A 27,852-nucleotide genomic window follows, 5' to 3' on the forward strand; every position below is an offset into this window, starting at 1 on the left:
CCTTTACCGGGTTTTACTCTGCTCTCCTTTACCGGGTTTTACTCTGCTCTCCTTTACAGGGTTTTACTCTGCTCTCCTTTACCGGCTTTTACTCTGCTCTCCTTTACCGGCTTTTACTCTGCTCTCCTTTACCGTGTTTTACTTTGCTCTCCTTTTCTGCTTTTTTACGTCACTGTTCTTTTCCTTCTCCACGTCGGCCTCGCTAGTCTCCTGATAGTTGATAAACGATCTGTTAAAGTAATTCGAAGGTCACTCAAAACCCTTGTTTTGAAACATCTGACAAAACACACATCCACTTAAACATGTGGAGTTGTATGGGTGTATTATGATGTTGGCCACCAACGAGGCAGCTGGAGTTAGCCATGTCTCCTGTGGAATCAGAGAGGCACACACGCTGAGCTCACACACACACACACACACACACACACACACACACACACACACACACACACACACACACACACACTTGAAGCAGTCTCGCACACATGCACAGAGCGCTCTCACGCACACGCAAACACACACACGCTCACACATAGGAAATACATCCCATAAATCTGAAATGCATGAGCTCCCAACACAAGCCAACAGAGAGGAGAGGAGAGAACTCTGTCTCCCTCTTTCTCTCTCCCTCCCTCTATCACCACTGCTTTTTAGAACCTCATTGGAACATTCTGGAATCTCTGAACATTCTTGAATGGCAAAGCATGACGTGTGTGAGTGTGCGTTTTTCTTCGCACATGTGTGTGCATGTCTGCGTCTCTACCTGCAAGTGTGTGTTTGAGTTTCTACTTGCCTGTGTGTGTGTGTGTGTGTGTGTGTGTGTGTGTGTGTGTTTGAATTTCTACCTGCATGTATGTGTGTGTGTGTGTGTGTGTGTGTGTGTGTGTGTGTGTGTGTGTGTGTGTGTGTGTGTGTGTGTGTGTGTGTGTGTGTGTGTGTGTGTGTGTGTGTGCGCGCACATCAGAGTGGCTCATAGGTTGAACACATCTATATTTCAGCTGAGCGTTGTCAGTGTGGTATGTGATTCTCACAGTGCTGGGCAGAGTTAGACATAGCGTGATGACTTCCTCTATAAATCACTAGCACTGATTAGCTGCCAGAAGAACATTTGTTAGCCCAGATGTTTAGAGAGAAAGAGAGACCAAGAGAAAGTGTGTGTGGTTGTTTGTGTTTGTGTGTGTGTTTGTGTGCAGATTGGACAGGCCCCTTGAACAGTGAAGTACTCACCTATGACATCAGGTCCCTTAGAGCTGACTCTCAAACTCCTACTTCCCAAGGGGACTTCCAGCACTGTCTTCACAGCTGTAGGACAAAGGAGATTTAATTTAGACTACTCAACAAATGCCAAAATGTCTCCACAATACCCCAAATGTCCTCACAATACACCACAATGTCAGCACAATACATCAAATGTCCCAAAATACACCAAATTCCAGTTTGTTTCCACATTAAACCAAAATGTACCCACAATACACCAAAATATACTCACAATGCACCAAATTCCTGAATACATACAATTGCCACAGTATACTTAAAATGTCAGCACAATACACAGAAATGTCTCCACAATACAAAAAATGTCATCGCATAAAATGTCCCCAGAGTACATAAAAGACACTCTTAGAATACAATACACTAAATGTCCTAAAATAATAAACGCTTAGTTAATCTGGAAATAGATACGGCAGATACAGACGTAATTAACAGATGGTCTCTAAACACGACACATCTGTCATTTCTGAGAGTGTAACAATTGTCCACTAAGCTGTTGGGTAGATAGCACTCTCATGCCTGAGTTCTTGTTGCAGGTGTGGGAATAATGTGATAACTTCAAAGAGACATCCCACGCATAGCTCTTCCTCGTATCACTTATCTTATTAAAGCTGACGTGTCTTCCTCTTCGTCAGAGCTTTTGCTGAAGTCCAAGAGGCTGACACCTAAGCTTTAATAAAGTGAGAAAATTAAAAAGCTTGTAAGTGATAGGAGTAAGAGCAGTGCAGGTTTCTTTTCCTTTTAGGGTAAACAAATTAAGTAATCTTTACCTGTTCTTATTATCCAGCTGGCGTGACTGTTTCCTCCCTGTTTCAGTTGATTTGAACAACGAACTCCTTTTGGCTTCAGATCTCACCATGAACATTAACATCAGTAAGTAAAGTTGGGCCGGTCCTAAATTGTACCCTATTCCCTATATAGTGCACTGCCTTTGACGGGGCCCCCATAGGGCTCTGTCATGTAGGGAATAAGGTGCCCTTTTGGGACACAGCCAGCGTGTAGGAGTTCTACTTCAGTTGGCAGATCATACTGACCTTCAGTGTCTTATCAACGAAGGGGGTTGGTGAGGCCAAAGGAAAGTGTGTTGAAACAAGTCAAACTGTTGAAACACCTCCAGAAACCACTTAAGCATACAGTTAATGTAAAGAAAAAGTGACAACAAATTTTATTAGGTCAAATAGAACTGTGTCGAAACTATTTTGTTTCAAAGTGGAATGAAATAATGTATCTGTGATGTATCTTGAGAATTCAGTGTTGAAAAAACTGGAGTAACCGTTGGACTGTAAAAGCATTGTCAGAATTTGAGACCCAAGTGACAGCCTAGGGGCCCTGGTCAAAAGTAGTGTACTATAAATGAATGGGGTGCCATTTGGGACGTAGGCTAAGACTGTGATAAGGAATGTTCTTCCAAGGAGCAACATGGAAACTGAGTTTACAAACCAGAGAGGAAAAATGATAACCCATATTTCTCCCTCTGCAGTCTGCAATGTGCCAATTCTAAATGTGTTAGTGTGTGTGTGTGTGTGTGTGTGTGTGTGTGTGTTCACTCGTGTGTGTGTGTAGAGATAAACCAGGTAAAAACATCTGATATTTACTGTAGAAACACCTTGTGACAGTCACATTAACAACACCCCCCCTCCAACCAGGTAATAACATCTGATATCTACTGTAGAAACAGCTTGTGACAGTCACGTTAACACCCCCCCCTCCAACCAGGTAATATCATCTGATATCTACTGTAGAAACACCTTGTGACAGTCACGTTATCACCCCCCTCCAACCAGGTGATAACATCTGATATCTACTGTAGAAACACCTTGTGACAGTTACGTTAACAACCCCCCTCCAACCAGGTGATAACATCTGATATCTACTGTAGAAACACCTTGTGACAGTTACGTTAACACCCCCCTCCAACCAGGTAATAACGTCTGATATCTACAGTAGAAACAGCTTGTGACAGTTACGTTAACAACCCCCCTCCAACCAGGTAATAACATCTGATATCTACTGTAGAAACAGCTTGTGACAGTCACGTTAACACCCCCCCCCCCTTCCAACCAGGTAATATCATCTGATATCTACTGTAGAAACACCTTGTGACAGTCACGTTAACACCCCCCTCCAACCAGGTGATAACATCTGATATCTACTGTAGAAACACCTTGTGACAGTCACTGTAGAAACACCTTGTGACAGTCACATTAACACCCCCCTCCAACCAGGTGATAACATCTGATATCTACTGTAGAAACACCTTGTGACAGTCACTGTAGAAACACCTTGTGACAGTCACATTAACACCCCCCTCCAACCAGGTGATAACATCTGATATCTACTGTAGAAACACCTTGTGACAGTCACGTTATCACCCCCCTCCAACCAGGTTATAACATCTGATATCTACTGTAGAAACACCTTGTGACAGTCACTGTAGAAACACCTTGTGACAGTCACGTTAACACCCCCCCCCCCAGGTAATAACATCTGATATCTACTGTAGAAACACCTTGTGACAGTCACTGTAGAAACACCTTGTGACAGTCACGTTAACACCCCCCCCCCCTCCAACCAGGTAATAACATCTGATATCTACTGTAGAAACACCTTGTGACAGTCACGTTAACAACCCCCCCCTCCAACCAGGTGATACCATCTGATATCTACTGTAGAAACACATTGTGACAGTCACATTAACACCCCCCCCCCCTCCAACCAGGTGATACCATCTGATATCTACTGTAGAAACACCTTGTGACAGTCACTGTAGAAACACCTTGTGACAGTCACGTTAACACCCCCCTCCAACCAGGTGATAACATCTGATATCTACTGTAGAAACACCTTGTGACAGTCACGTTAACACCCCCCCCTCCAACCAGATAAAAACATCTGATATTTACTGTAGAAACACCTTGTGACAGTCACGTTAACACCCCCCTCCAACCAGGTAATAACATCTGATATCTACTGTAGAAACAACTTGTGACAGTTACGTTAACAACCCCCCCCTCCAAGCCCCACCCAGTGTCTCTAAACTGTAAACCTCTCACAGGTAAAGTACAAGTGGCACAGAATGTGTGTGTGAACGTTTCCTCCCCGGTTCCCCACTCTTCCTCCCCTGTACACGACCCCCCTTGTACCGGAGGCAGCTCTGCAGAGTGGTCAGAAAATCCCATTTTAACCATAACCATAACCACACTGCTAACTCTAATGCCTAAGCCAACCTTAAATGAAGACCAAAAAGCACATTTATGTTTTAATACATTTTTACAATATAGCCAATTTTAAGTTTGCATCTAGTGGAAATCACTCAGTTCTGCCTCCAGAGCAATATTCATGACAGTGAATGTCAACCTGCAATAGTGACAGGGGTTAGAAAGAGCAGTATTATCGCTAACAGAACACTCCCATCGACTTCCATCCTTATGTATCAAGCGTTTCAGTAGGAGTTGGAGTGATGATCTAAGATCAGGTCCCTCCTCTCCATGTGTTATTATTCATTCTGATCTACAAGGCAAAACTGATCCTAAATCTGCACTCCTACTCTGAGACTCTTGATACATACAACACAGTGTGTGTGTTTGCGTGGTGCACACATATAAACCATGCTGTGAACCAATCATTAAATACAGCAGTATATACAGTGCATTCGGAAAGTACACAGACCCCTTAACGTATCTTGTTACGTTACAGCCTTATTCTAAAATGTTTTTTTTTAAACTCATCAATCTACACACAATACATCATAATGACAAAGCAAAAACAGGTTTTTAGCCATTTTTACTCATTTATAACAAATATATCTGTCACGACTTCCGCCGAAGTCGGCTCCTCTCCTTGTTTGGGCGGCATTCGGCGATCGACGTCACCGGCTTTCTAGCCATCGCCGATCCATTTTTCTATTATCCATTTGCCTTGTCTTGTTTCCATACACACCTGGTTATCATTTCCCCAATCAATCGGTGGTACTAGGCCTTCCTTGGTTGGCTCTGTATAACCCCACTATTTCCTGGCAACAGAGGGCTCTCACGGGGTGGTCGCGAGAGTGCTCAGGGAGGTGTATAGAGGTTTCTGTTGGTGCTACCACGGTGGAAAGTCCAGACCAGGTCTCCACCGTGCACACACCCCCCCCCCCAGAATATTCCGATTTGGCTCTTGCCTTCTGTAAAAAGAAGGCGACTCAATTACCACCCCATTGACAGGGGGATTGTGCGATAAATCTCCTGGTAGACGCTGCACTTCCCAGGAGTCACGTGTATCCCCTGTCGCAAGCGGAGACGGTGGCTATGGATACATATGTCTCTGAATCCCTGTGTCAGGGGTACATTCGGTCCTCCACTTCACCTGCCTCCTCGAGTTTATTGTTTGTGAAGAAGAAGCATGGAGGTTTACGCCAGTGCATTGACTATAGAGGTCTCAATCAAATCACAGTGAGGTACAGTTACCCGCTACTGTTACGTTCGTTGATGGAAGGATCGAACCAAGGTGCAGCGTGGTAGGCGTACATTTTACATTTATTAAATTAACCCCGAAACAAAACAAAATACAAAAACAAAAATGTAACGTTCAGTAGGGCATACAGCACAGTACCAAAAACAAGATCCCACAAACTAAGGTGGGAAAAAAGGCTGCCTAAGTATGATCCCCAATCAGAGACAACGATAGACAGCTGCCTCTGATTGAGAACCATACCCGGCCAACAAAGAAATAGAAAACATAGATTTCCCACCCTAGTCACACCCTGACCTAACCAAATAGAGAATAAAAGGGATCTCTAAGGTCAGGGTGTGACAGTACCCCCCCCCCAAAGCTGCGGACTCCGGCCGCAAAACCTGACTCTATAGGGGAGGGTCCGGGTGGGCATCTGTGGCGGCTGCGGTGCGGGACGTAGACTCTGGTGCGGGGATCGTCGCCGGAAGCTCCGGACCGTGGATCGTCGCCGGAGGAACCGGACCGTGGATCGTAGCCCGAGGAACCGGACCGTGGATCGTAGCCCGAGGAACCGGACCGTGGATCGTCGCCGGGGACCCCGGACCGTAGATCGCCGCAGAAGGTTCCGGACCGGGAACCCCCGCCGGAGGCCGGAGGCTCCGGGCCTCGGACCGTCGCCGGAGGCTCCGGGCCTCGAACCGTCGCCGGAGGCTCCGGGCCTCGGATCGCCGCAGGAGGCTGCGGGCCACGGATCGTCGCAGGAGGCTCCGTGCCGTGGGCCGTCTGAGGAGGTTCCGGACCGTGGGCCGTCTCAGGAGGTTCCGGACTGTGGGCCGTCTCAGGAGGTTCCGGACTGTGGGCCGTCTCAGGAGGTTCCGGACTGTGAAACGTTGCCTGAAGCTCTGGACTGGGAACTGTCGCCGGAAGCTCTGGACTGGGAACTGTCGCCGGAAGCTCTGGACTGGGAACTGTCACCGGAAGCTCTGGACTGGGAACTGTCACCAGAAGCTCTGGACTGGTGCGTGGAGCCGGGACAGGTGGCACCAGACTGGTAACACACCTCAGGGTGAGTGCGGGGAGCAGAAACAGGACGTACCTGACTGTGGACACGCACTTCAGGAAGAGTACGAGGAGCAGGCACAGGACGTACTGGGCTGTGGAGGTGCACTGGAGACCTGGTGCGTAGAACCGGTGCAGGATATACTGGACCATGGAGGCGCACTGGAGGTCTGGAACGTAGAGCTGGCACAACCCGTCCTGGCTGGATACTCACTTTAGCCCGGCAAGTGCGGGGCGCTGGCACAGGACACACTGGGCTGTGAAGGCGCACTGGCGACACAGTGCGTAGAGCTGGCGCAGGATATCCTGGACTGAGGAGGCGTACTGGAGACCAGGAGCGCTGAGCCGGCACAACCCGTCCTGGCCGAATGCTAACTTTCGCACGGCATGTGTGAGGAGCTGGCACAGAACGCACCGGGCTGTGGATGCGCACTGGAGACACATTGCGTATCACCGCATAACATGATGCCTGAATGGTCACACGCTCCTTAACCCTTTCACGCGTGAGTTCCAAATATCTCTAACGGTCGCCCCAGCGTGAGTTTTTTTATGCACGTGATGTTCGAACGTTCTCTCCATTCCAGGATGTGATTGTTACATAAACAACAACACTGAATGGCTCAGAGTGGGAGTGAGAGGTTACCGTGATTGACTGCCTAAACGCGCAATTTGTATCAATAAATCACTATCAGAAAATGTTTTGTGTGGTATTATTGATATATTTACTATTTTATTTACGTTTTTCAATTACCCGTGATAAATCATGCGTTCCGATTTTTGCATAAATTGTAAAGGGCGCATAGTATGTGTGTAAAATAATGTTTTGAAGGTTGTACTGATTATGATGAGCTAAGCTAATTCCAGCTTTGTGTATGGAGCCATGTTTGTTGACATAGAATGCATTCTGGGTTTCACTTGATCGTCTGTCGGACCAAAGATGCTATAACAAAATGAGGTGAGTAAGGGTTCACTCATTTATTGAGAACTTCAGGAAGTGAATGTGGGATGTGAATGATGGTAGACCACACCCCTTCAACAACTCATCTTGTCTTCTCTTATTATCTTCGGTTTCTGTGAGGTAAAAAAGCATGGCTGTGCGCTGAAACTAATCGTCGGATTACTTTCGATTTCTAGAAAGTGTTTTACTCAATTATTTTGATCAACGGTGAGCTCACCCGTGATGTGATTAATTGTACATAGTAATTGCTATTAGCTAATTCATAGTGTAGTTTATGTCAGCCGAGAGTTAGAAAATATGACCGCTTGTGTTGCGTCAATCTTTCCTCAGCGCTTGGACAAATGTAGCCTACATTTTTCCGGTTAGGATGATTGTGTTATGCTATAGATACTTCTGTGAATATCTGAACATCGCATCCAAAAATAAACTGCTCACATTCTGGACATAACTTTGTAAGGACTGTGTTTGTGTAAATAGTTTCTGAAAAAAGTGTGGCCAGCTGCGCGCTGAAACTAATCGTCGGATTACTTTCAATTTCTAGAAAGTGTTTTACTCAATTATTTTGATCAACGGTGAGCTCACCCGTGATGTGATTAATTGTACATAGTAATTGCTATTAGCTAATTCATGGTATAGTTTATGTAAGGACTGTTTGTGTAAATAGTTTCTGAAAAAAGTGTGGCCAGCTCAAATGTTGATTATTGCGTCATTCGAAACTGGCTGTTCTAAACGAGCGTTCTAAATGAGTGTTCTAATCACACGGGGTGTGATCGTACGCTTCAGGGACCACTGTAGAACGATCACACCCCGAGTGATGGTACGTGTGAAAGGGTTAAAGCGAGTGTGGGGAGTTGGCTCTGGTCTGAAACCTGGCTCCGCCAACCACCCCGTGTGCCCCCCCCCAAAAAAAAAATTGGGGGGGGGGGGCTTCCGTCGTGGTCGTGAACTTTGGAGTCGCCGTTGATCTTCCCTCGCTGCCTCCATCTGCTCCCATGGAAGGCGATCCATTCCAGCCTGGATCTCTTCCCACGCCCAGGATTCCTTTCCGTCCAAGATATCCTCCCATGTCCAGGTTGTCTGCTCCTCCTGGCCACGCTGCTTGGTCCGTTTGTGGTGGGATCTTCTGTTATGTTCGTCGATGGAAGGATCAGACCAAGGTGCAGCGTGGTAGGCGTACATATTAATTTATTAAATGAACACCGAAACAAAACAAATACAAACGAAAACGTAACGTTCAGTAGGGCATACAGCACAGTACCAAAAACAAGATCCCACAAACTAAAGGTGGAAAAAGGCTGCCTAAGTATGATCCCCAATCAGAGACAACGATAGATAGCTGCCTCTGATTGAGAACCATACCCGGCCAACAAAGAAATAGAAAACATAGATTTCCCACCCTAGTCACACCCTGACCTAACCAAAAGAGAATGAAAGGGATCTCTAAGGTCAGGGCGTGACAGCTACCTCTTATCGCCACGGCGATTGAGTCAATGCAGGGGGTGCACTTCTTCATGAAACTGGATCTCAGGAATGCGTATAACCTGGTGCGTATCTGGGAGGGAGACGAGTGGAAGACAGCGTTCAGTACCACCACAAGGCATTATGACTACCTCGTCATGCCGTACGGGTTGATGAATGCTCCATCAGTTTTCCAATCCTTTGTAGACAAGATTTTTAGGGACCTGCATGGGCAGGGTGTAGTGGTGTATATCGATGACATTCTGATTTACTCCGCTACACGCGCCGAGCATGTGTCTTTGGTGCACAAGGTACTTGGACGACTGTTGAAGCATGACCTGTACGTCAAGGCTGAGAAATGCCTGTTCTTTCAGCAGGCCGTCTCCTTCCTAGGGTATCACATTTCCACATCAGGTGTGGAGATGGAGAGGGACCGCATTGCAGCTGTGCGTCATTGGCCGACTCCCACCATGGTAAAGGAGGTGCAGCAATTTTTAGGGTTTGCCAATTACTACCGGAGTTTTAGCCGGGGTTTTGGTCTGGTTGCTGCGCACATTACCTCGCTGCTGAAGGGGGGTCCCGTAAGGTTGCGGTGGACGGCTGAGGCGGCCAGGGCTTTTGGGCAACTAAGTGCGCTGTTTACTTCTTGCTCCAGTGCTGGCCCATCCGGATCCCTCTTTTGCATTCCTAGTGGAGGTGGACGCGTTCGAGGCTGGGATAGGAGCCGTGCTCTCACAGCGCTCGGGCATGCCACCGAAATTCCGCTCCTGTGCTTTCTTCTTGAAGAAGCTCAGCCCAGCGGAGCGTAACTATGATGTGGGGGACCGGGAGTTGTTGGCTGTGGTTAAAGTGTTGAAAGCGTGGAGGCATTGGCTTGAGGGGGCTAAACACCCTTTTCTCATCTGGACTGACCACCGCAACCTGGACTACATCCGGGCAGCGAGGAGACTGAATCCTCGTCAGGCAAGGTGGGCCATGTTCTTTACCCGTTTTGTGTTTACCCTATCCTACAGACCAGGTTCCCAGAATAAGAAGGCAGACGCACTGTCCCGGCTGTATGACACAGAGGAGCGACCCATGGATCAGACTCCCACACTCCCGGCTTCCTGCCTGGTGGCGCCGGTCGTGTGGGATCTGGATGCGGACATTGAGCAGGCGTTGCGTACAGAGCCCGCTCCCCTCCAGTGTCCCGTTGGGCGTAAGTACGTTCCATCTGCTGTCCATGATCAGTTGATCTCTTGGGCCCACACATCTCCCTCCTCTGGTCATCCGGGGATCGGTCGGACGGTGCACTGTCTGACTGGGAAGTACTGGTGGCCCACTTTGGCTAAGGACGTGAGGGTTTATGTCTCCTCCTGCTCGGTGTGTGCCCAGTGTAAGGCTCCGAGACACCTGCCCAGAGGTAAGCTACATCCCTTACCCATTCCACACTGACCTTGGTCACATCTGTCCGTGGATTTCCTAACGGATCTTCCTGCCTCACAGGGAAATACCACGATCCTGGTCGTTGTGGATCGTTTTTCTAAGTCCTGTCGTCTCCTCCCTCTGCCTGGTCTCCCTACGGCCCTACAGACTGCGGAGGCCCTGTTTACACGTCTTCCTGCATTACGGGGTGCCTGAGGATAGCGTTCATGGAACGTCTGGGGGTCTCGATTAGCCTTACCTCAGGGTTTCACCCCGAGAGTAACGGGCAGGTAGAGAGAGTCAACCAGGATGTGGGCAGGTTTCTGTGGTCATATTGCCAGGACCGGCTGGGGGAGTGGGCAATGTTTGTGCCCTGGGCTGAGATGGCACAGAACTCGCTTCGCCACTCCTCTACTAACCTCTTCCCCTTTCAGTGCGTATTGGGGTACCAGCCGGTTCTGGCACCGTGGCATCAGGGTCAGACCGAGACTCCTGCGGTGGACGACTGGTTTAGGCGTGCGGAGGAGACATGGGAGGCTGTCCGTGTCCATCTGCAGCGAGCCGCGCGTCGCCAGAAAGCCAGAGCGGACCGTCACCACAGTGAGACCCCAGTGTTCGCACTGGGGGACCAGGTCTGGCTCTCGACCCGTAACCTGCCCCTCCGCCTGCCCTGCCGGAAGCTGGGTCCATGGTTTGTGGGGCCATTTGAAGTCCTGAGGAGGGTGAACGAGGTATGTTATAGATTACAGCTTCACTCTGATTATCGTATTAACCCCTCGTTCCATGTGTCTCTCCTCAGGCCGGTGGTGGCTGGTCCGCTCCAGGAATCTGAGGTGCGGGAGGTCCCGCCGCCCCCTTTGGACATCGAGGGGGCCTCGGTGTATATCGTTCGTTCCATCCTGGATTCGAGGCATCGGGTGGGGTGCCTTCAGTACCTCGTGGAGTGGGAGGGGTACGGGTCGGAGGAGAGGTACTGGGTTCCGGTTGCATATGTTTTGGATCCTGAACTGCTGCGGCCGGATCGCCCTGCGCCTCGTCCTCCGGGTTGTCCTCGAGGCCTGTGTCTGTGCGCCGCTGGAGCTGCGCGTCAAGGGGGCGTTCGGCGATCGACGTCACCGGCTTTCTAGCCATCACCACTCCACTTTTTCTATTATCCATTTGTCTTGTCTTGTTTCCATACACACCTGGTTATCATTTCCCCAATCAATCTACTTGTATTTAACCCTCTGTTTCCCATCATGTTTTGTGTGTAATTGTTTCATGTTTTTCGTGGTGTTTGATTTACGCGCTTTACTTTGGTTATGTTCCGTGGTTTTGAGCGCATTTTTATTTATGTAGTGATCTCGTGTTTTGGAACTATAATAAAGTGCGCTTGGTTACATTTCGCTTCTCTCCTGAACCTGACTTCGCTTCTCATACCCCCGATATTGACAGTATCACAAATATCACATTTACATAATTATTCAGACTCTTTACTCAGTACTTTGTTGAAGCCCCTTTGGCAGTGATTACAACCTCCAGTCTTCTTGGGTATGACGCTACAAGCTTGGCACACCAGTATTTGGGGAGTTTCTCCCATTTTTCACTGCAGATCCTCTCAAGCTCTGTCAGGTTGGATGTCTCTCCAGAGCGCTCTGGAGCAGGTTTTCATCAAGGATCTCTCTGTACTTTGCTCCGTTCATCTTGCCCTCAATCCTGACTAGTCTCCCAGTTTCTGCTGCTGAAAAACATCCCTGCAGCATGATGCTGCCACCACCATGCTTCACTGTAGGGATGGTGTCAGGTTGAATCCAGATGTGACACTTGGCATTCAGACCAAAGAGTTCAATCTTGTTTTTTGCACTGTCAACTGTGGGACCTTATATAGACAGGTGTTTGCCTTTTCAAATAATGTCCAATCAATTCAATTGACCACAGGTGGACTCCAATCAAGTAGTAGAAACATTTCAAGGATGATCAATGGAAACAGGATGCACCTGAGCTGATAGCAAAGGGTCTGAATACTTATGTAAATAAGTTCTGTTTTTTAGGGGGAGGGGGGAGAGGGGGATTGGGTGCAGTGCCTGAAGATGAAGGGGGAGGGAAAGGGAGGATTGTGATGAAGGGGGGAGAGGGGGATTGGGTGCAGTGCCTGAGGTTGATGGGGAAGGGATGATGGTGATGAAGGGGGGAGAGGGGGAATGAGTGCAGTGCCTGAGGGTGATGGGGAGGGGAAGGGAGGATGGTGATGAAGGGGGGAGAGGGGGAATGGGTGCCTGAGGGTGATGGGGAGGGGAAGGGAGGATGGTGATGAAGGGGGGAGAGGGGGAATGGGTGCCTGAGGGTGATGGGGAGGAGGAGGGATGATGGTGATGAAGGGGGAGGGTTACATCACTCTGGGTCATCTTCACCATCTGGAAGTCACATGACTGGGGCACAGGGCAGAGAGGGAGAGAAAGAGAGAGAGAAAGAGAGAGAGAGCGAGAGAGAGAGAGAGAGAGAGAAAGAGAGAGAGAAAAAGAGAGAGAGGTAGACTGTCAGACCTCATTGTCAAATTCATCACTGCGCCTCCTCGTCATCCTCTTTTGTCTAAAAATCTCTTTCACTTTGTTATTATGGGGTATTGTGCGTAGATTGATGAATTTAGAATAAGGCTATTGCCTAACAAAATGTGGAAAAAGGGAAGGGGTCTGAATACTTTACGAATGCACTGTATGTTTTAGTGTGCTACAGTGAAGTAGTAGTGAGCACATCCACGTCTCCTAAAATGTCACAGCATTTAATGTCATGTACAGCTAAAAACATACAAACATGCACACACACACACACACACACACACACACACACCTCAATATCCAGCCTGATAAGCGTACGATAGACCTCTTTCATTTCAGTAGAACCCGTGCTAAATGTGTTCCCCTGCTAAAGTGCTGCCTTTTCAGACACTTGCCTTTGTCATAGTTTTTCTCCAAGCCTGTGGCTGAGAGGGGCGAGTCTTCTGTTCTAACGAGGCGAGAGGTTTATAGACAAGTGGAGTGCTAATGCTATTTTCCGCTGTTTGAGAAATCTACTTTTCCCTCTGGCAGCAGTTGAACTACATCCCAAATGGTACCCTATTCCCTACATAGTGCACTGCTATTTATCAAAGCCCTATGGGCCCTGGTCTAAAGTAGTGCACTATATAGGGAATAGGGTGCCATTTGGGACGTAGTACTGGGACACTCCTTTTAACAATTAAGCACCGCTGGACTCACACCAAAGTAATCATATATGGAAAGAGAATCGGTAAGTCTCCGATTTTATTATGGTAATGAAAAGTCCATTCCAGAGTTTGTTCAATTGTCTGAAATGACTTTTTTTTTAAGTGACCGTCCTCCCAAACAAATGAGTGAACAGTGAAACGTGGAGGTACTCTGTTATGAGCTTGGTTTAGACTGATCTTTCATCAACTCGCCGATACATTGGAGTACTTCTGGCACTGGCGCTTTGGCTTTAAGCATATTCCAGACACAACAACTGATACACACTATTCACAATCAGAAATAAAGGATCACAATAAACTAACGTGCTATGTCATGCTTTCTGTGTGTGTGTGTGTGTGTGTGTCATGTCACTGGGGCATATTACATTCCACTCAGACTCATAGTGTTGCTCTGAGGTTTAGTTTTCCAGTGCTGAGTAGAGATACGAAATCAATGTTCGAATCAGAGTGGAAACGCTCTCTGCATATTTCGATATTTTCCTTTGGTTGGGAATGGTGATGCAGTGAGTGTGCAGAGTGAGCTCTGAGGAATGAAGCAGAACTGCCAGTTCCTCATTAGGAGCTTTTACAGTAGATTAATAAAGAGGAGAGAGAATGACTCTATCCCGAGTCCAGACACACACACACACACACACACAAGTTCACAACATGTATGCACGGATGCCCAGACACATACACACATACACACTCACCTACACACACAGGCCAAGAGTCCTTAGCCCCGGGTGCCCTGGATTATCCTGAAAAATAAGGGCCTGTAGCACCCAAACCACTAGAGAGGTAGAGGAAGCTGATGGGGAGAGAGATGGAGGGGTAGAGAGAGAAGAGAGAGAGAGAGATGGAGGGGGTAGAGAGAGGAGAGAGAGTGAGAGAGAGAGAGAGAGAGAGAGAGAGAGAGAGAGAGAGAAAGAAAGAAAAAGAGGGAGACGAGAGAATAAAAAAGAGAATAGAGAGAGAGAAAGAGAGAAAGAATAGGAAGAATAGAGACAGAGAGAAAGAGCGAAAGAGATTATAATGAGAGAGAAAGAGAATAGAGAGAGAAAGAGAATAGAGAAGAGATGCAGCGAGAGAGAGAATATAAAGAGAGTATAAAGAGAGTGAGTATAAAGAGAGTATAGAGAGAGAGGATAAAGAGAGAGAGAGAGAGAGAGAGAGAGAGTATAAAGAGAGAGAGAGAGAGTATAAAGAGAGAGAGAGTATAAAGAGAGTATAAAGAGAGAGTATAAAGAGAGAGAGAGTATAAAGAGAGAGTATAAAGAGAGAGTATAAAGAGAGAGTATAAAGAGAGAGAGAGTATAAAGAGAGAGTAAAGAGAGAGAGTATAAAGAGAGAGAGAGTATAAAGAGAGAGAGAGTATAAAGAGAGAGTATGAAGAGAGAGTATAAAGAGAGAGTATAAAGAGAGAGTATAAAGAGAGAGTATAAAGAGAGAGAGAGTATAAAGAGAGAGTATAAAGAGAGAGAGAGTATAAAGAGAGAGAGAGTATAAAGAGAGAGAGAGTATAAAGAGAGAGAGAGTATAAAGAGAGAGAGTATAAAGAGAGAGAGTATAAAGAGAGAGAGTATAAAGAGAGAGAGAGAGAGAGAGTATAAAGAGAGAGTATAAAGAGAGAGTATAAAGAGAGCGAGTATAAAGAGAGAGAGAGTATAAAGAGAGAGTATAAAGAGAGAGTATAAAGAGAGAGAGTATAAAGAGAGAGAGAGAGTATAAAGAGAGAGTATAAAGAGAGAGAGAGTATAAAGAGAGAGTATAAAGAGAGAGTATAAAGAGAGCGAGTATAAAGAGAGAGTATAAAGAGAGAGAGAGTATAAAGAGAGAGAGTATAAAGAGAGAGAGAGTATAAAGAGAGAGAGTATAAAGAGAGAGAGTATAAAGAGAGAGAGAGTATAAAGAGAGAGAGAGTATAAAGAGAGAGTATGAAGAGAGAGTATAAAGAGAGAGTATAAAGAGAGAGAGAGTATAAAGAGAGAGAGAGTATAAAGAGAGAGAGAGTATAAAGAGAGAGAGTATAAAGAGAGAGAGTATAAAGAGAGAGAGAGTATAAAGAGAGAGAGAGTATAAAGAGAGAGTATGAAGAGAGAGTATAAAGAGAGAGTATAAAGAGAGAGTATAAAGAGAGAGTATAAAGAGAGAGTATAAAGAGAGAGTATAAAGAGAGAGTATAAAGAGAGAGTATAAAGAGAGAGAGTATAAAGAGAGAGAGAGTATAAAGAGAGAGAGTATAAAGAGAGAGAGTATAAAGAGAGAGAGTATAAAGAGAGAGAGTATAAAGAGAGAGAGTATAAAGAGAGAGAGTATAAAGAGAGAGTATAAAGAGAGAGAGAGAGAGAGAGTGCTCTGCTCTCCTCTGCCAGCTTCTCAAAGGGACCTGGAGGTAGCCTACATGTCACTGTGACCCACCGTGAATTATTGGCGAGACGCTCTTTATTAGAGAGAACATAACGCGCTTGGATTGAGTTACCCTGAGATTTGGTCAAACAGCCTCTTAAAAGGAACAAGCCCGACGCTGTGAAAACGTCTAACTCTGCCCGTCGAAACAAAAGTCCCAGTATTTCTTTGTCGGGAACTCGGACTCCAACTGTTTGAGCGCTTTGTTCCGAGCGAGGGGAAATTCTTGGAAGAGGAGAAGTGGCTTAAGTGCGACTGGCAGACCCAGGCAGAGCGAATGCTGACGACTGGCGCTGTCCAACAACAATATAAATGTCTCTTTCCACTGCATAAGGCTCAGCTTCGTCCATATTAGTGGGCAGCTACAAAGACAGCCTTGTGCTGGTAGTAGCTAGTAGAGGACAGAAGGTTTCTAGACAGTACAGACATACGTAGATACTGTGGCTCATGGTAATAATAATATGATATATGGACAGTTATGGCTGGGGTTTGACACGAGGGCCTAGTAACGGTCTAATGGGGTCAGCCAGGGCCTAGTAATGGCCTAATGGGGTCAGCCAGGACCTAGTAATGTTCTAATGGGGTCAGCCAAGACCTAGTAATGGTCTAATGGGTCAGCCAGGACCTTGTAATGGTCTAATGGGGTCAGCCAGGACCTAGTAATGTTCTAATGGGGTCAGCCAAGACCTAGTAATGGTCTAATGGGTCAGCCAGGACCTAGTATTGGTCTAATGGGGTCAGCCAGGACCTAGTAATGGCCTAATGGGGTCAGCCAGGACCTAGTAATGGTCTACTATTTTTGGTCAGGTCACATTGTCAAGAAAACTACTAACCCTGATAACATGTCTTGGACATCCATATTAAATTAGCTAGAAAACTACTAACCCTGATAACATGTCTTGGACATCCATATTAAATTAGCTAGAAAACTACTAACCCTGATAACATGTCTTGGACATCCATATTAAATTAGCTAGAAAACTACTAACCCTGATAACATGTCTTGGACATCCATATTAAATTAGCTAGAAAACTACTAACCCTGATAACATGTCTTGGACATCCATATTAAATTAGCTAGAAAACTACTAACCCTGATAACATGTCTAGGGTATCTAAAATTTATAGACATTTTATTTGAGGTAAACTGGAAATACTATGCCGAAGTTCAATAGAATGCAGTGTTTTCCCTCCTAAATATGCTGAATAATCCCAGGCATCTACAGCTGTACTGCACAGTACCAACTCAATGTCACTGTTAGTCTCAAAAAGAAAGGAGGACCAACGCACTCTTCATATCATTCATTAAAATGCCTTTATTTCTATGGCATGTTCAATGGAAACACCGTTTAAAAACTCTGACGCGTTTGGGCTGCACTGTTAGTTCAACTAAATGTACAATACACACCCAATAATTGTAATTTTTTTATTTCACCTTTATTTAACCAGGTAGGCTAGTTGACTAGTTGGCTAGTTCTCATTTACAACTGCGACCTGGCCAAGATAAAGCAAAGCAGTGCGACACAAACAACAACACAGAGTTACACATGGAATAAACAAACATACAGTCAATAATACAATAGAAAAAGTCTATAGACAGTGTGTGCAAATGAGGTAGGATAAGGGAGGTAAGGCAATAAATAGGCCATAGTGGCGAAATAATTACAATATAGCAATTAAACACTGGAGTGATAGATGTGCAGAAAATTAATGTGTAAGTAGAGATACTGGGGTGCAAAGGAGCAAAATAAATAAATAACAGTATGGGGATGAGGTAGTTGGATGGGCTATTTACAGATGGGCTACGTACAGGTGTAGTGATCTGTGAGCTGCTCTGAAAGCTGGTGCTTAAAGTTAGTGAGGGAGATATAAGTCTCCAGCTTCAGTGATTTTTGCAGTTCGTTCCAGTCATTGGCAGCAGAGACCTGGAAGGAAAGGCGGCCAAAGGAGGAATTGGCTTTGGGGGTGACCAGTGAAATATACCTGCTGGAGCGTGTGCTAGGGGTGGGTGCTGCTGTGGTGACCAGTGAGCTGAGATAAGGCAGGGCTTTACCTAGCAAAGACTTACTGATGACCTGGAGCCAGTGGGTTTGGCGACGAATATGAAGCGAGGGTCAGCCAACGAGAGCATACAGGTCGCAGTGGTGGGTAGTAAATGGGGCTTTGGTGACAAAACGGATGGCACTGTGATAGACTGCATCCAATTTGCTGAGTAGAGTGTCGGAGGCTATTTTGTAAATGACATCGCCGAAGTCAAGGATCGGTAGGATAGTCAGTTTTACAACGGTATGTTTGGCAGCATGAGTGAAGGAGGCTTTGTTGCGAAATAGGAAGCCGATTCTAGATTTAATTTTGGATTGGAAATGCTTAATGTGAGACTGGAAGGAGAGTTTACAGTCTAACCAGACACCTAGGTATTTGTAGTTGTCCACATATTCTAAGTCAGAACCATCCAGAGTAGCGATGTTGTACGGGCGGGCCGGTGCGAACAGCGATCGGTATTAGAGCATGCATTTAGTTTAACTTGCATTTAAGAGCAATTGGCCACAGAAGGAGAGTTGTATGGCATTGAAGCTCGTCTGGAGGTTAGTTAACATAGTGTCCAAAGAAGGGCCAGAAGTATACAGAATGGCGTCGTCTGCGTAGAGGTGGATCAGAGAATCACCAGCAGCAAGAGCGACATCATTGATGTACACAGAGAAGAGAGTTGCCCCGAGAATTGAACCCTGTGGCACCCCATAGAGACAGCCAGAGGTCCAGACAACAGGCCCTCCAATTTGACACACTGAACTCTATCAGAGAAGTAGTTGGTGAACCAGGCGAGGCAATCATTTGAGAACCCAACCCAATGTCACTGTTAGTTCAACTAAATGTACAGTACATACCCAATGTCACTGTTAGTTCAACTAAATGTACAGTACATACCCAATGTCACTGTTAGTTCAACTAAATGTACAGTACATACCCAATGTCACTGTTAGTTCAACTAAATGTACAGTACATACCCAATGTCACTGTTAGTTCAACTAAATGTACAGTACATACCCAATGTCACTGTTAGTTCAACTAAATGTACAGTACATTCCCAATGTCACTGTTAGTTCAACTAAATGCACAGTACATACCCAATGTCACTGTTAGTTCAACTAAATGCACAGTACATACCCAATGTCACTGTTAGTTCAACTAAATGCACAGTACATACCCAATGTCACTGTTAGTTCAACTAAATGTACAGTACATACCTAATGTCACTGTTAGTTCAACTAAATGTACAGTACATACCCAATGTCACTGTTAGTTCAACTAAATGTACAGTACATACCCAATGTCACTGTTAGTTCAACTAAATGTACAGTACATACCCAATGTCACTGTTAGTTCAACTAAATGTACAGTACATTCCCAATGTCACTGTTAGTTCAACTAAATGTACAGTACATTCCCAATGTCACTGTTAGTTCAACTAAATGTACAGTACATACCCAATGTCACTGTTAGTTCAACTAAATGCACAGTACATTCCCAATGTCACTGTTAGTTCAACTAAATGTACAGTACATACCCAATGTCACTGTTAGTTCAACTAAATGCACAGTACATTCCCAATGTCACTGTTAGTTCAACTAAATGTACAGTACATACCCAATGTCACTGTTAGTTCAACTAAATGCACAGTACATTCCCAATGTCACTGTTAGTTCAACTAAATGTACAGTACATACCCAATGTCACTGTTAGTTCAACTAAATGTACAGTACATTCTCAATGTCACTGTTAGTTCAACTAAATGTACAGTACATTCTCAATGTCACTGTTAGTTCAACTAAATGTACAGTACATTCCCAATGTCACTGTTAGTTCAACTAAATGTACAGTACATACCCAATGTCACTGTTAGTTCAACTAAATGTACAGTACATACCCAATGTCACTGTTAGTTCAACTACTTTGAGCTCATACAACCACATCACAATACTACAGTACGTTCTGGAGTTTCCAATTTGCTCCCAAAGTGATTTTTTTACAATGTTTTACCTTTATTTAACTAGGCAAGTCAGTTAAGTACAAATTATTATTTTACAATGACGGCCTACCCTGGCCAAACCCTAACCCGAACGACGCTGGGCCAATTGTGCACCGGCCTATGGGACTACCAATCATGGCTGGTTGGGATACAGCCCGGGATCAAACCAGGGTCTGTAGTGACGCCTCTAGCACTGGGATGCAGTTCCATAGATCGCTGCGCCACCTTGGATTATAGTTGAGTCAGACACTACACTACTGCTTGACCAAACTCCCGTTTGCCAGTGCTATAGGTATGTGACAGATACTGTAAACACCCACCAACAATTAAAAGACAGATCTAAATATTTACATGGTCACTTGATGTTATTTCTAATACCAATGCTTTTTGAGGGAACGAGCCATGTTCATTTCCACTCTCCAGCGCATGCCAAACCAAGTTCATTTGAGGAATGTGATACAATACCTCAGCTGGAAGGCCAATAAATTGAGTATGCAAATACTTTTGGTGCCAATATCTACTTAATTAACCTTTAAAGACGTGTGGAAATGCTAAGCTGTATGGGAAATAGCCAAGAGCATTTTAACAAAATGTTAGTTTGTCAGATGTTTTTTACACCTCAAAAGTAGTAATGTTGAGATGTTCCATACCATCTATTGTGTAAATCCAGCTATATGCCTCATTCCAAAATGAATGGAAACCTTTTCAAAGTTTGATTTCACCAAGACCTAAAATACTCCTGTAGTGTATTCCATGAAGCTGACTACAATAGCCAACAATTTACCAGGAAAAGGCCGACCTTCAAGTTAACATTTCTCAACTCTTTGAAACATGGAACGCAGTCCTGTTTACAGTAAACCAGTGCTTGGCAGACTGGAATGCAATAATTTAATTTAATTCACAAACCACACATTTTTCTAGTAAAAACATTGCCATTTTGCATGGTATTTAATGTCCCTAACCACCTCCAAGCAAACAAGAATGCAGTTATCAAGTCAGAAAAAACATAATAGTGACAGCCAAAATGCAGTCATGATTTTAATCTCCACACATAAAATTTGAGGAAAAGCCCACACAAAGAAATCTGCCTCCATTTTGAAGCGTACACTGGATAGCTCCATCTGTGGACAGTCTAAGCCAGATGGACTAGTAGTATCCCAGCTTTGATAAATAAACTGTGTGGGCCATAACACTTATCCAGGCCAGACCTGAGACAGATCATTAACCAAAGCCAGACCTCGGACAGAACACTAACCCAGACCAGACCTGGGACAGAACACTAACCCAGACCTGAGACAGAACACTAACCCAGACCAGACCTGAGACAGGGCTCAGGACTTGAGGGATTGAGGGCCAGAGAGAGGTGTGAGGACCAGGGCAGGTAGAGTACCAACACCTGACAAGTGGGGAGAGATATTTTGATAGAACCGTAAGGGACGGGTTGGACTGGTGTATTTCCAAAAGGGTTCACAAACCTTGTTGGGGGGCGATACTATATTGATGGCCAGAGAAAAGAGGGAGAAAGAGTGTATTTTAACAAGCATTGTGAACCTTGTTGGTGAGGGATATTTATATGGGCCTGGAAGAAGATGAGAGCTAGGGAGACTAGAGCGTATTTTCACAGCAGTTGTAAACCTGGTTGGGGGAGAGAGATGAAGAGAGATTATGTTTACCTAGGGCCATAGGCGGACAAGGGAGAGAGACGATAATGTCTTTTCAACAGAGAGTGTGTTCACAACCTCTGTGTGTAAAGATATTGATACAGGGCAGAAGTAAGGTCAGCTTAGAGAGGGAAGAGTGTATTTCTTCAGGCATTGCCGAGCTTGTTGTGTACCTACGTTCTTCCGGTGAGACGTGAGGCAGCGCCTGGCCCCGGACCAGCCGACAAGTAGAACCGGCGCCGGCACACACACCACAGTTGTCTTCCCTGGCACCGCTGCCCAGCTGTCTGTCACAGCCCACCTCCTGCCAACACAAATATGGAGAGAGAGGTGAGAAAGAGAGAGGGGGAGAGGGATTTGGTTTAGCATTTCGCTACACCCACAATAACGTCTGCTAAATATGTGTATGTGACCAATACAATTTGATTTGGATAGAGAGGGGATGAGGGAGGGAAGGAGGCGGAGGGACAGAGAGTGGAGCGTGGTTACGTGTTTCTCCGTTCTCCTTTCAGGAATTCAGTTTATTTTCCCAGCTCAACGCTCCATCCATGCTCTCATCATTAATAAATAAACATTGGAAGGTAGAGGACTGGCCCCATTCTGTCACGTGTTAAACCCAGTTCTATTTCAGCCTGCTGTCTATTCTATTCCTCACAGCCTGCTACCCCATGTTCTCATCGCTACTGGAACTTTGACTTGCCTTTCAGATTCACCTCAGCATGTGACCAAGACCAAGTCTTGACCCCTCTAGATAGACAAAACATTAGCTCCAACAGCCCAGAACTAGACACCCAGTTAGAATTGGTTGTGACTCAGAACTAGGTAGACTACTGTACAGTGCTACTGTATGTTTGAAGGTTGTGTGATGGAGTTCAGATAGCAGTGAAGTGTGTACCATCTGTGTGGATGGCCTATGGAAGGCCCAGCTCATATGAACCCCTGTATGTTTCCTTGCATGACAGAGACAGAGAGAAACAGAGAGACAAAGAGAGACAGAGAGAGACAGAAAGAGAGAGACAGAGAGAGACAGAGAGAGAGAGAGAGAGAGAGAGAGACAGAGTAAATGCAGAGGTTGCTGTCTGAACATCATTGCATAAAAATAGTTTAAGGACCTAGGTCCAGAAACCAAGGATTGGGGTTTTGGTGCAGAATGAACATTATCTGGCTTTATACTTTCCCTTGAGGAAAGAAATGGTCCGGTTGTTGTTATTGTTTTTCTCCTGTTTTTTGTTCGTTTCTTTTTTGTTCTGAACAATCTATTCATATTTTTTGAGGAACAAATAATGAGTTTAGCCCGTTCTTCAAAGATCCTCAAAGTTTCCAAAAGAAGCAGTATGTGGCCATGCCATACATCTGTTTTAAAGAAGTGATTTGCAATGCAAAAATAATAATAATAACCCCTTTTTATCTGAAATGGCAATCACTAGTATAAATGAATCATAATAGAATCATATTATGTGTAAGCTTTGATGCCAAGGCAGCGAACCGGCCCCTGTCTACTGAAGGGTAGGTATTCATCCGTCAGCGTTGTTAACCCAGGAGGTTTCATTGTGTTTATGCTTCATCCTTTATTTTAATGTATGTAATGTTGTTTCCTACTGAAGCGGCTTTATATTCATTTTCAACTGTCAAATAAACTCAATCAATAAATCAATGAATTAAGAATGTATCATCTACATGAAAAATGCTCCCAAGTCCCAAGAAGTGCTAAAATAATGAAATAAATTCAATGTGTTAGTTAACTATTACTTTCCTGGCTTACTTGGTAACTATAACGTCTGCTACCAACTCACACTCTCAAACACGTAGATCACCTGAACGCAGCTCACTTTACAGCCCACTGTCCAGCTCACACTCTCAAACACATAGATCACCTGAACGCAGCTCACTTTACAGCCCACTTTTCAGCTCACACTCTCAAACACGTAGATCACCTGAACGCAGTTCACTTTACAGCCCACTTTCCAGCTCACACTCTCAAACACGTAGATCACCTGAACGCAGCTCACTTTACAGCCCACTTTCCAGCTCACACTCTCAAACACGTAGATCACCTGAACGCAGCTCACTCTCCAGACCCCAATCACCTGAATTCTGATCACCTGTTCAAACACCTGTATGTCATTATCACACACTATTTAGTTCAGTTCTTTGCACCCCATCATTGTGAGGTATTGTTTATTTAATGACACACTTCTATTCAGAGCGCTGGGTTTGTCATGTAATTTAACCCTGTCATGTATCATAGTTTTTGCCTGCCTCACTAATGACACCTTTTGCCTATTCCCTGCCTGTACTTTAGCCTATCGGATTTCCTGTTATCAACATATTGCCTGATCTCCCGGATGACGTTACTAGCCTTTTCCCTGCCTGTACTGTTTCCTTTTTGGATTCCCTGTGTATGACCTTCTGCCTGCCCCTGGACCCAGCTACCTGCCTCCTCCTGTGTATGACCTTCTGCCTGCCCCTGGACCCAGCTACCGGCCTCCTCCTGTGGTCCTTTACAATAAACACCTACAGTAACCAGTCTGGCTGGATCCTGTATGTGTTCATTACAGTAACCAGTCTGGCTGGATCCTGTATGTGTTCATTACAGTAACCAGTCTGGCTGGATCCTGTATGTGTTCATTACAGTAACCAGTCTGGCTGGATCCCATCATGTTCATTACAGTAACCAGTCTGGCTGGATCCTGTATGTGTTCATTACAGTAACCAGTCTGGCTGGATCCCCTCGTGTTCATTACAGTAACCAGTCTGGCTGGATCCCATCGTGTTCATTACAGTAACCAGTCTGGCTGGATCCCATCGTGTTCATTACAGTAACCAGTCTGGCTGGATCCCCTCGTGTTCATTACAGTAACCAGTCTGGCTGGATCCCCTCGTGTTCATTACAGTAACCAGTCTGGCTGGATCCCCTCGTGTTCATTACAGTAACCAGTCTGGCTGGATCCCCTCGTGTTCATTACAGTAACCAGTCTGGCTGGATCCCATCGTGTTCATTACAGTAACCAGTCTGGCTGGATCCTGTATGTGTTCATTACAGTAACCAGTCTGGCTGGATCCTGTATGTATTCATTACAGTAACCAGTCTGGCTGGATCCCATCATGTTCATTACAGTAACCAGTCTGGCTGGATCCTGTATGTGTTTATTACAGTAACCAGTCTGGCTGGATCCCCTCGTGTTCATTACAGTAACCAGTCTGGCTGGATCCCCTCGTGTTCATTACAGTAACCAGTCTGGCTGGATCCCATCGTGTTCATTACAGTAACCAGTCTGGCTGGATCCCCTCGTGTTCATTACAGTAACCAGTCTGGCTGGATCCCCTCGTGTTCATTACAGTAACCAGTCTGGCTGGATCCCCTCGTGTTCATTACAGTAACCAGTCTGGCTGGATCCCATCGTGTTCATTACAGTAACCAGTCTGGCTGGATCCCATCGTGTTCATTACAGTAACCAGTCTGGCTGGATCCTGTATGTGTTCATTACAGTAACCAGTCTGGCTGGATCCCATCGTGTTCATTACAGTAACCAGTCTGGCTAGATCCCATCGTGTTCATTACAGTAACCAGTCTGGCTGGATCCTGTATGTGTTCATTACAGTAACCAGTCTGGCTGGATCCCCTCGTGTTCATTACAGTAACCAGTCTGGCTGGATCCTGTATGTGTTCATTACAGTAACCAGTCTGGCTGGATCCCATCGTGTTCATTACAGTAACCAGTCTGGCTGGATCCCATCGTGTTCATTACAGTAACCAGTCTGGCTGGATCCCATCGTGTTCATTACAGTAACCAGTCTGGCTGGATCCCATCGTGTTCATTACAGTAACCAATCTGGCTGGATCCCATCGTGTTCATTACAGTAACCAGTCTGGCTGGATCCCATCGTGTTCATTACAGTAACCAGTCTGGCTGGATCCCATCGTGTTCATTACAGTAACCAGTCTGGCTGGATCCCATCGTGTTCATTACAGTAACCAGTCTGGCTGGATCCCATCGTGTTCATTACAGTAACCAGTCTGGCTGGATCCCATCGTGTTCATTACAGTAACCAGTCTGGCTGGATCCCATCGTGTTCATTACAGTAACCAGTCTGGCTGGATCCCATCGTGTTCATTACAGTAACCAGTCTGGCTGGATCCCATCGTGTTCATTACAGTAACCAGTCTGGCTGGATCCCATCGTGTTCATTACAGTAACCAGTCTGGCTGGATCCCATCGTGTTCATTACAGTAACCAGTCTGGCTGGATCCCCTCGTGTTCATTACAGTAACCAGTCTGGCTGAATCCTGTATGTGTTCATTACAGTAACCAGGCTGGCTGGATCCCATCATGTTCATTACAGTAACCAGTCTGGCTGGATCCTGTATGTGTTCATTACAGTAACCAGTCTGGCTGGATCCCATCGTGTTCATTACAGTAACCAGTCTGGCTGGATCCCATCGTGTTCATTACAGTAACCAGTCTGGCTGGATCCTGTATGTGTTCATTACAGTAACCAGTCTGGCTGGATCCTGTATGTGTTCATTACAGTAACCAGTCTGGCTGGATCCTGTATGTGTTCATTACAGTAACCAGTCTGGCTGGATCCTGTATGTGTTCATTACAGTAACCAGTCTGGCTGGATCCTGTATGTGTTCATTACAGTAACCAGTCTGGCTGGATCCCATCGTGTTCATTACAGTAACCAGTCTGGCTGGATCCCATCGTGTTCATTACAGTAACCAGTCTGGCTGGATCCCATCGTGTTCATTACAGTAACCAGTCTGGCTGGATCCCCTCGTGTTCATTACAGTAACCAGTCTGGCTGGATCCCCTCGTGTTCATTACAGTACCCAGTCTGGCTGGATCCCCTCGTGTTCATTACAGTAACCAGTCTGGCTGGATCCCCTCGTGTTCATTACAGTAACCAGTCTGGCTGGATCCTGTATGTGTTCATTACAGTAACCAGTCTGGCTGGATCCTGTATGTGTTCATTACAGTAACCAGTCTGGCTGGATCCTGTATGTGTTCATTACAGTAACCAGTCTGGCTGGATCCTGTATGTGTTCATTACAGTAACCAGTCTGGCTGGATCCTGTATGTGTTCATTACAGTAACCAGTCTGGCTGGATCCCATCGTGTTCATTACAGTAACCAGTCTGGCTGGATCCCATCGTGTTCATTACAGTAACCAGTCTGGCTGGATCCTGTATGTGTTCATTACAGTAACCAGTCTGGCTGGATCCTGTATGTGTTCATTACAGTAACCAGTCTGGCTGGATCCTGTATGTGTTCATTACAGTAACCAGTCTGGCTGGATCCCATCATGTTCATTACAGTAACCAGTCTGGCTGGATCCTGTATGTGTTCATTACAGTAACCAGTCTGGCTGGATCCCATCATGTTCATTACAGTAACCAGTCTGGCTGGATCCCATCGTGTTCATTACAGTAACCAGTCTGGCTGGATCCCATCATGTTCATTACAGTAACCAGTCTGGCTGGATCCTGTATGTGTTCATTACAGTAACCAGTCTGGCTGGATCCCATCATGTTCATTACAGTAACCAGTCTGGCTGGATCCCATCGTGTTCATTACAGTAACCAGTCTGGCTGGATCCCATCATGTTCATTACAGTAACCAGTCTGGCTGGATCCCATCGTGTTCATTACAGTAACCAGTCTGGCTGGATCCCATCGTGTTCATTACAGTAACCAGTCTGGCTGGATCCCATCATGTTCATTACAGTAACCAGTCTGGCTGGATCCCATCATGTTCATTACAGTAACCAGTCTGGCTGGATCCCATCGTGTTCATTACAGTAACCAGTCTGGCTGGATCCCGTATGTGTTCATTACAGTAACCAGTCTGGCTGGATCCTGTATGTGTTCATTACAGTAACCAGTCTGGCTGGATCCCATCGTGTTCATTACAGTAACCAGTCTGGCTGGATCCCATCGTGTTCATTA

General features: G+C 45.6%; 1 protein-coding gene across 3 annotated transcripts in view; it reads right to left on the reverse strand.

The window, feature by feature from the left end:
- The window catches only part of adamtsl3 (ADAMTS-like 3), a 229,605-nt gene that overhangs the window by 76,099 nt on the left and 125,654 nt on the right, over positions 1 to 27,852 (reverse strand). For all 3 annotated transcript variants that reach the window (XR_003870383.1, XM_029720791.1, XM_029720792.1), the window contains exons 7-8: positions 22,080 to 22,206; positions 1,228 to 1,302 (exon numbers count right to left, since the gene is read on the reverse strand). Coding sequence is in view for 2 of the 3 variants with exons in the window: in XM_029720791.1 (XP_029576651.1) it covers positions 1,228 to 1,302; positions 22,080 to 22,206 (202 nt within the window). In the remaining variant the exon portion in view is untranslated. The remainder of the gene's footprint in view (positions 1 to 1,227; positions 1,303 to 22,079; positions 22,207 to 27,852) is intronic.

This window comes from Salmo trutta, chromosome 29, assembly GCF_901001165.1.
Source record: "Salmo trutta chromosome 29, fSalTru1.1, whole genome shotgun sequence".
In the NCBI taxonomy this organism is placed as follows: Eukaryota; Metazoa; Chordata; class Actinopteri; order Salmoniformes; family Salmonidae; genus Salmo; species Salmo trutta.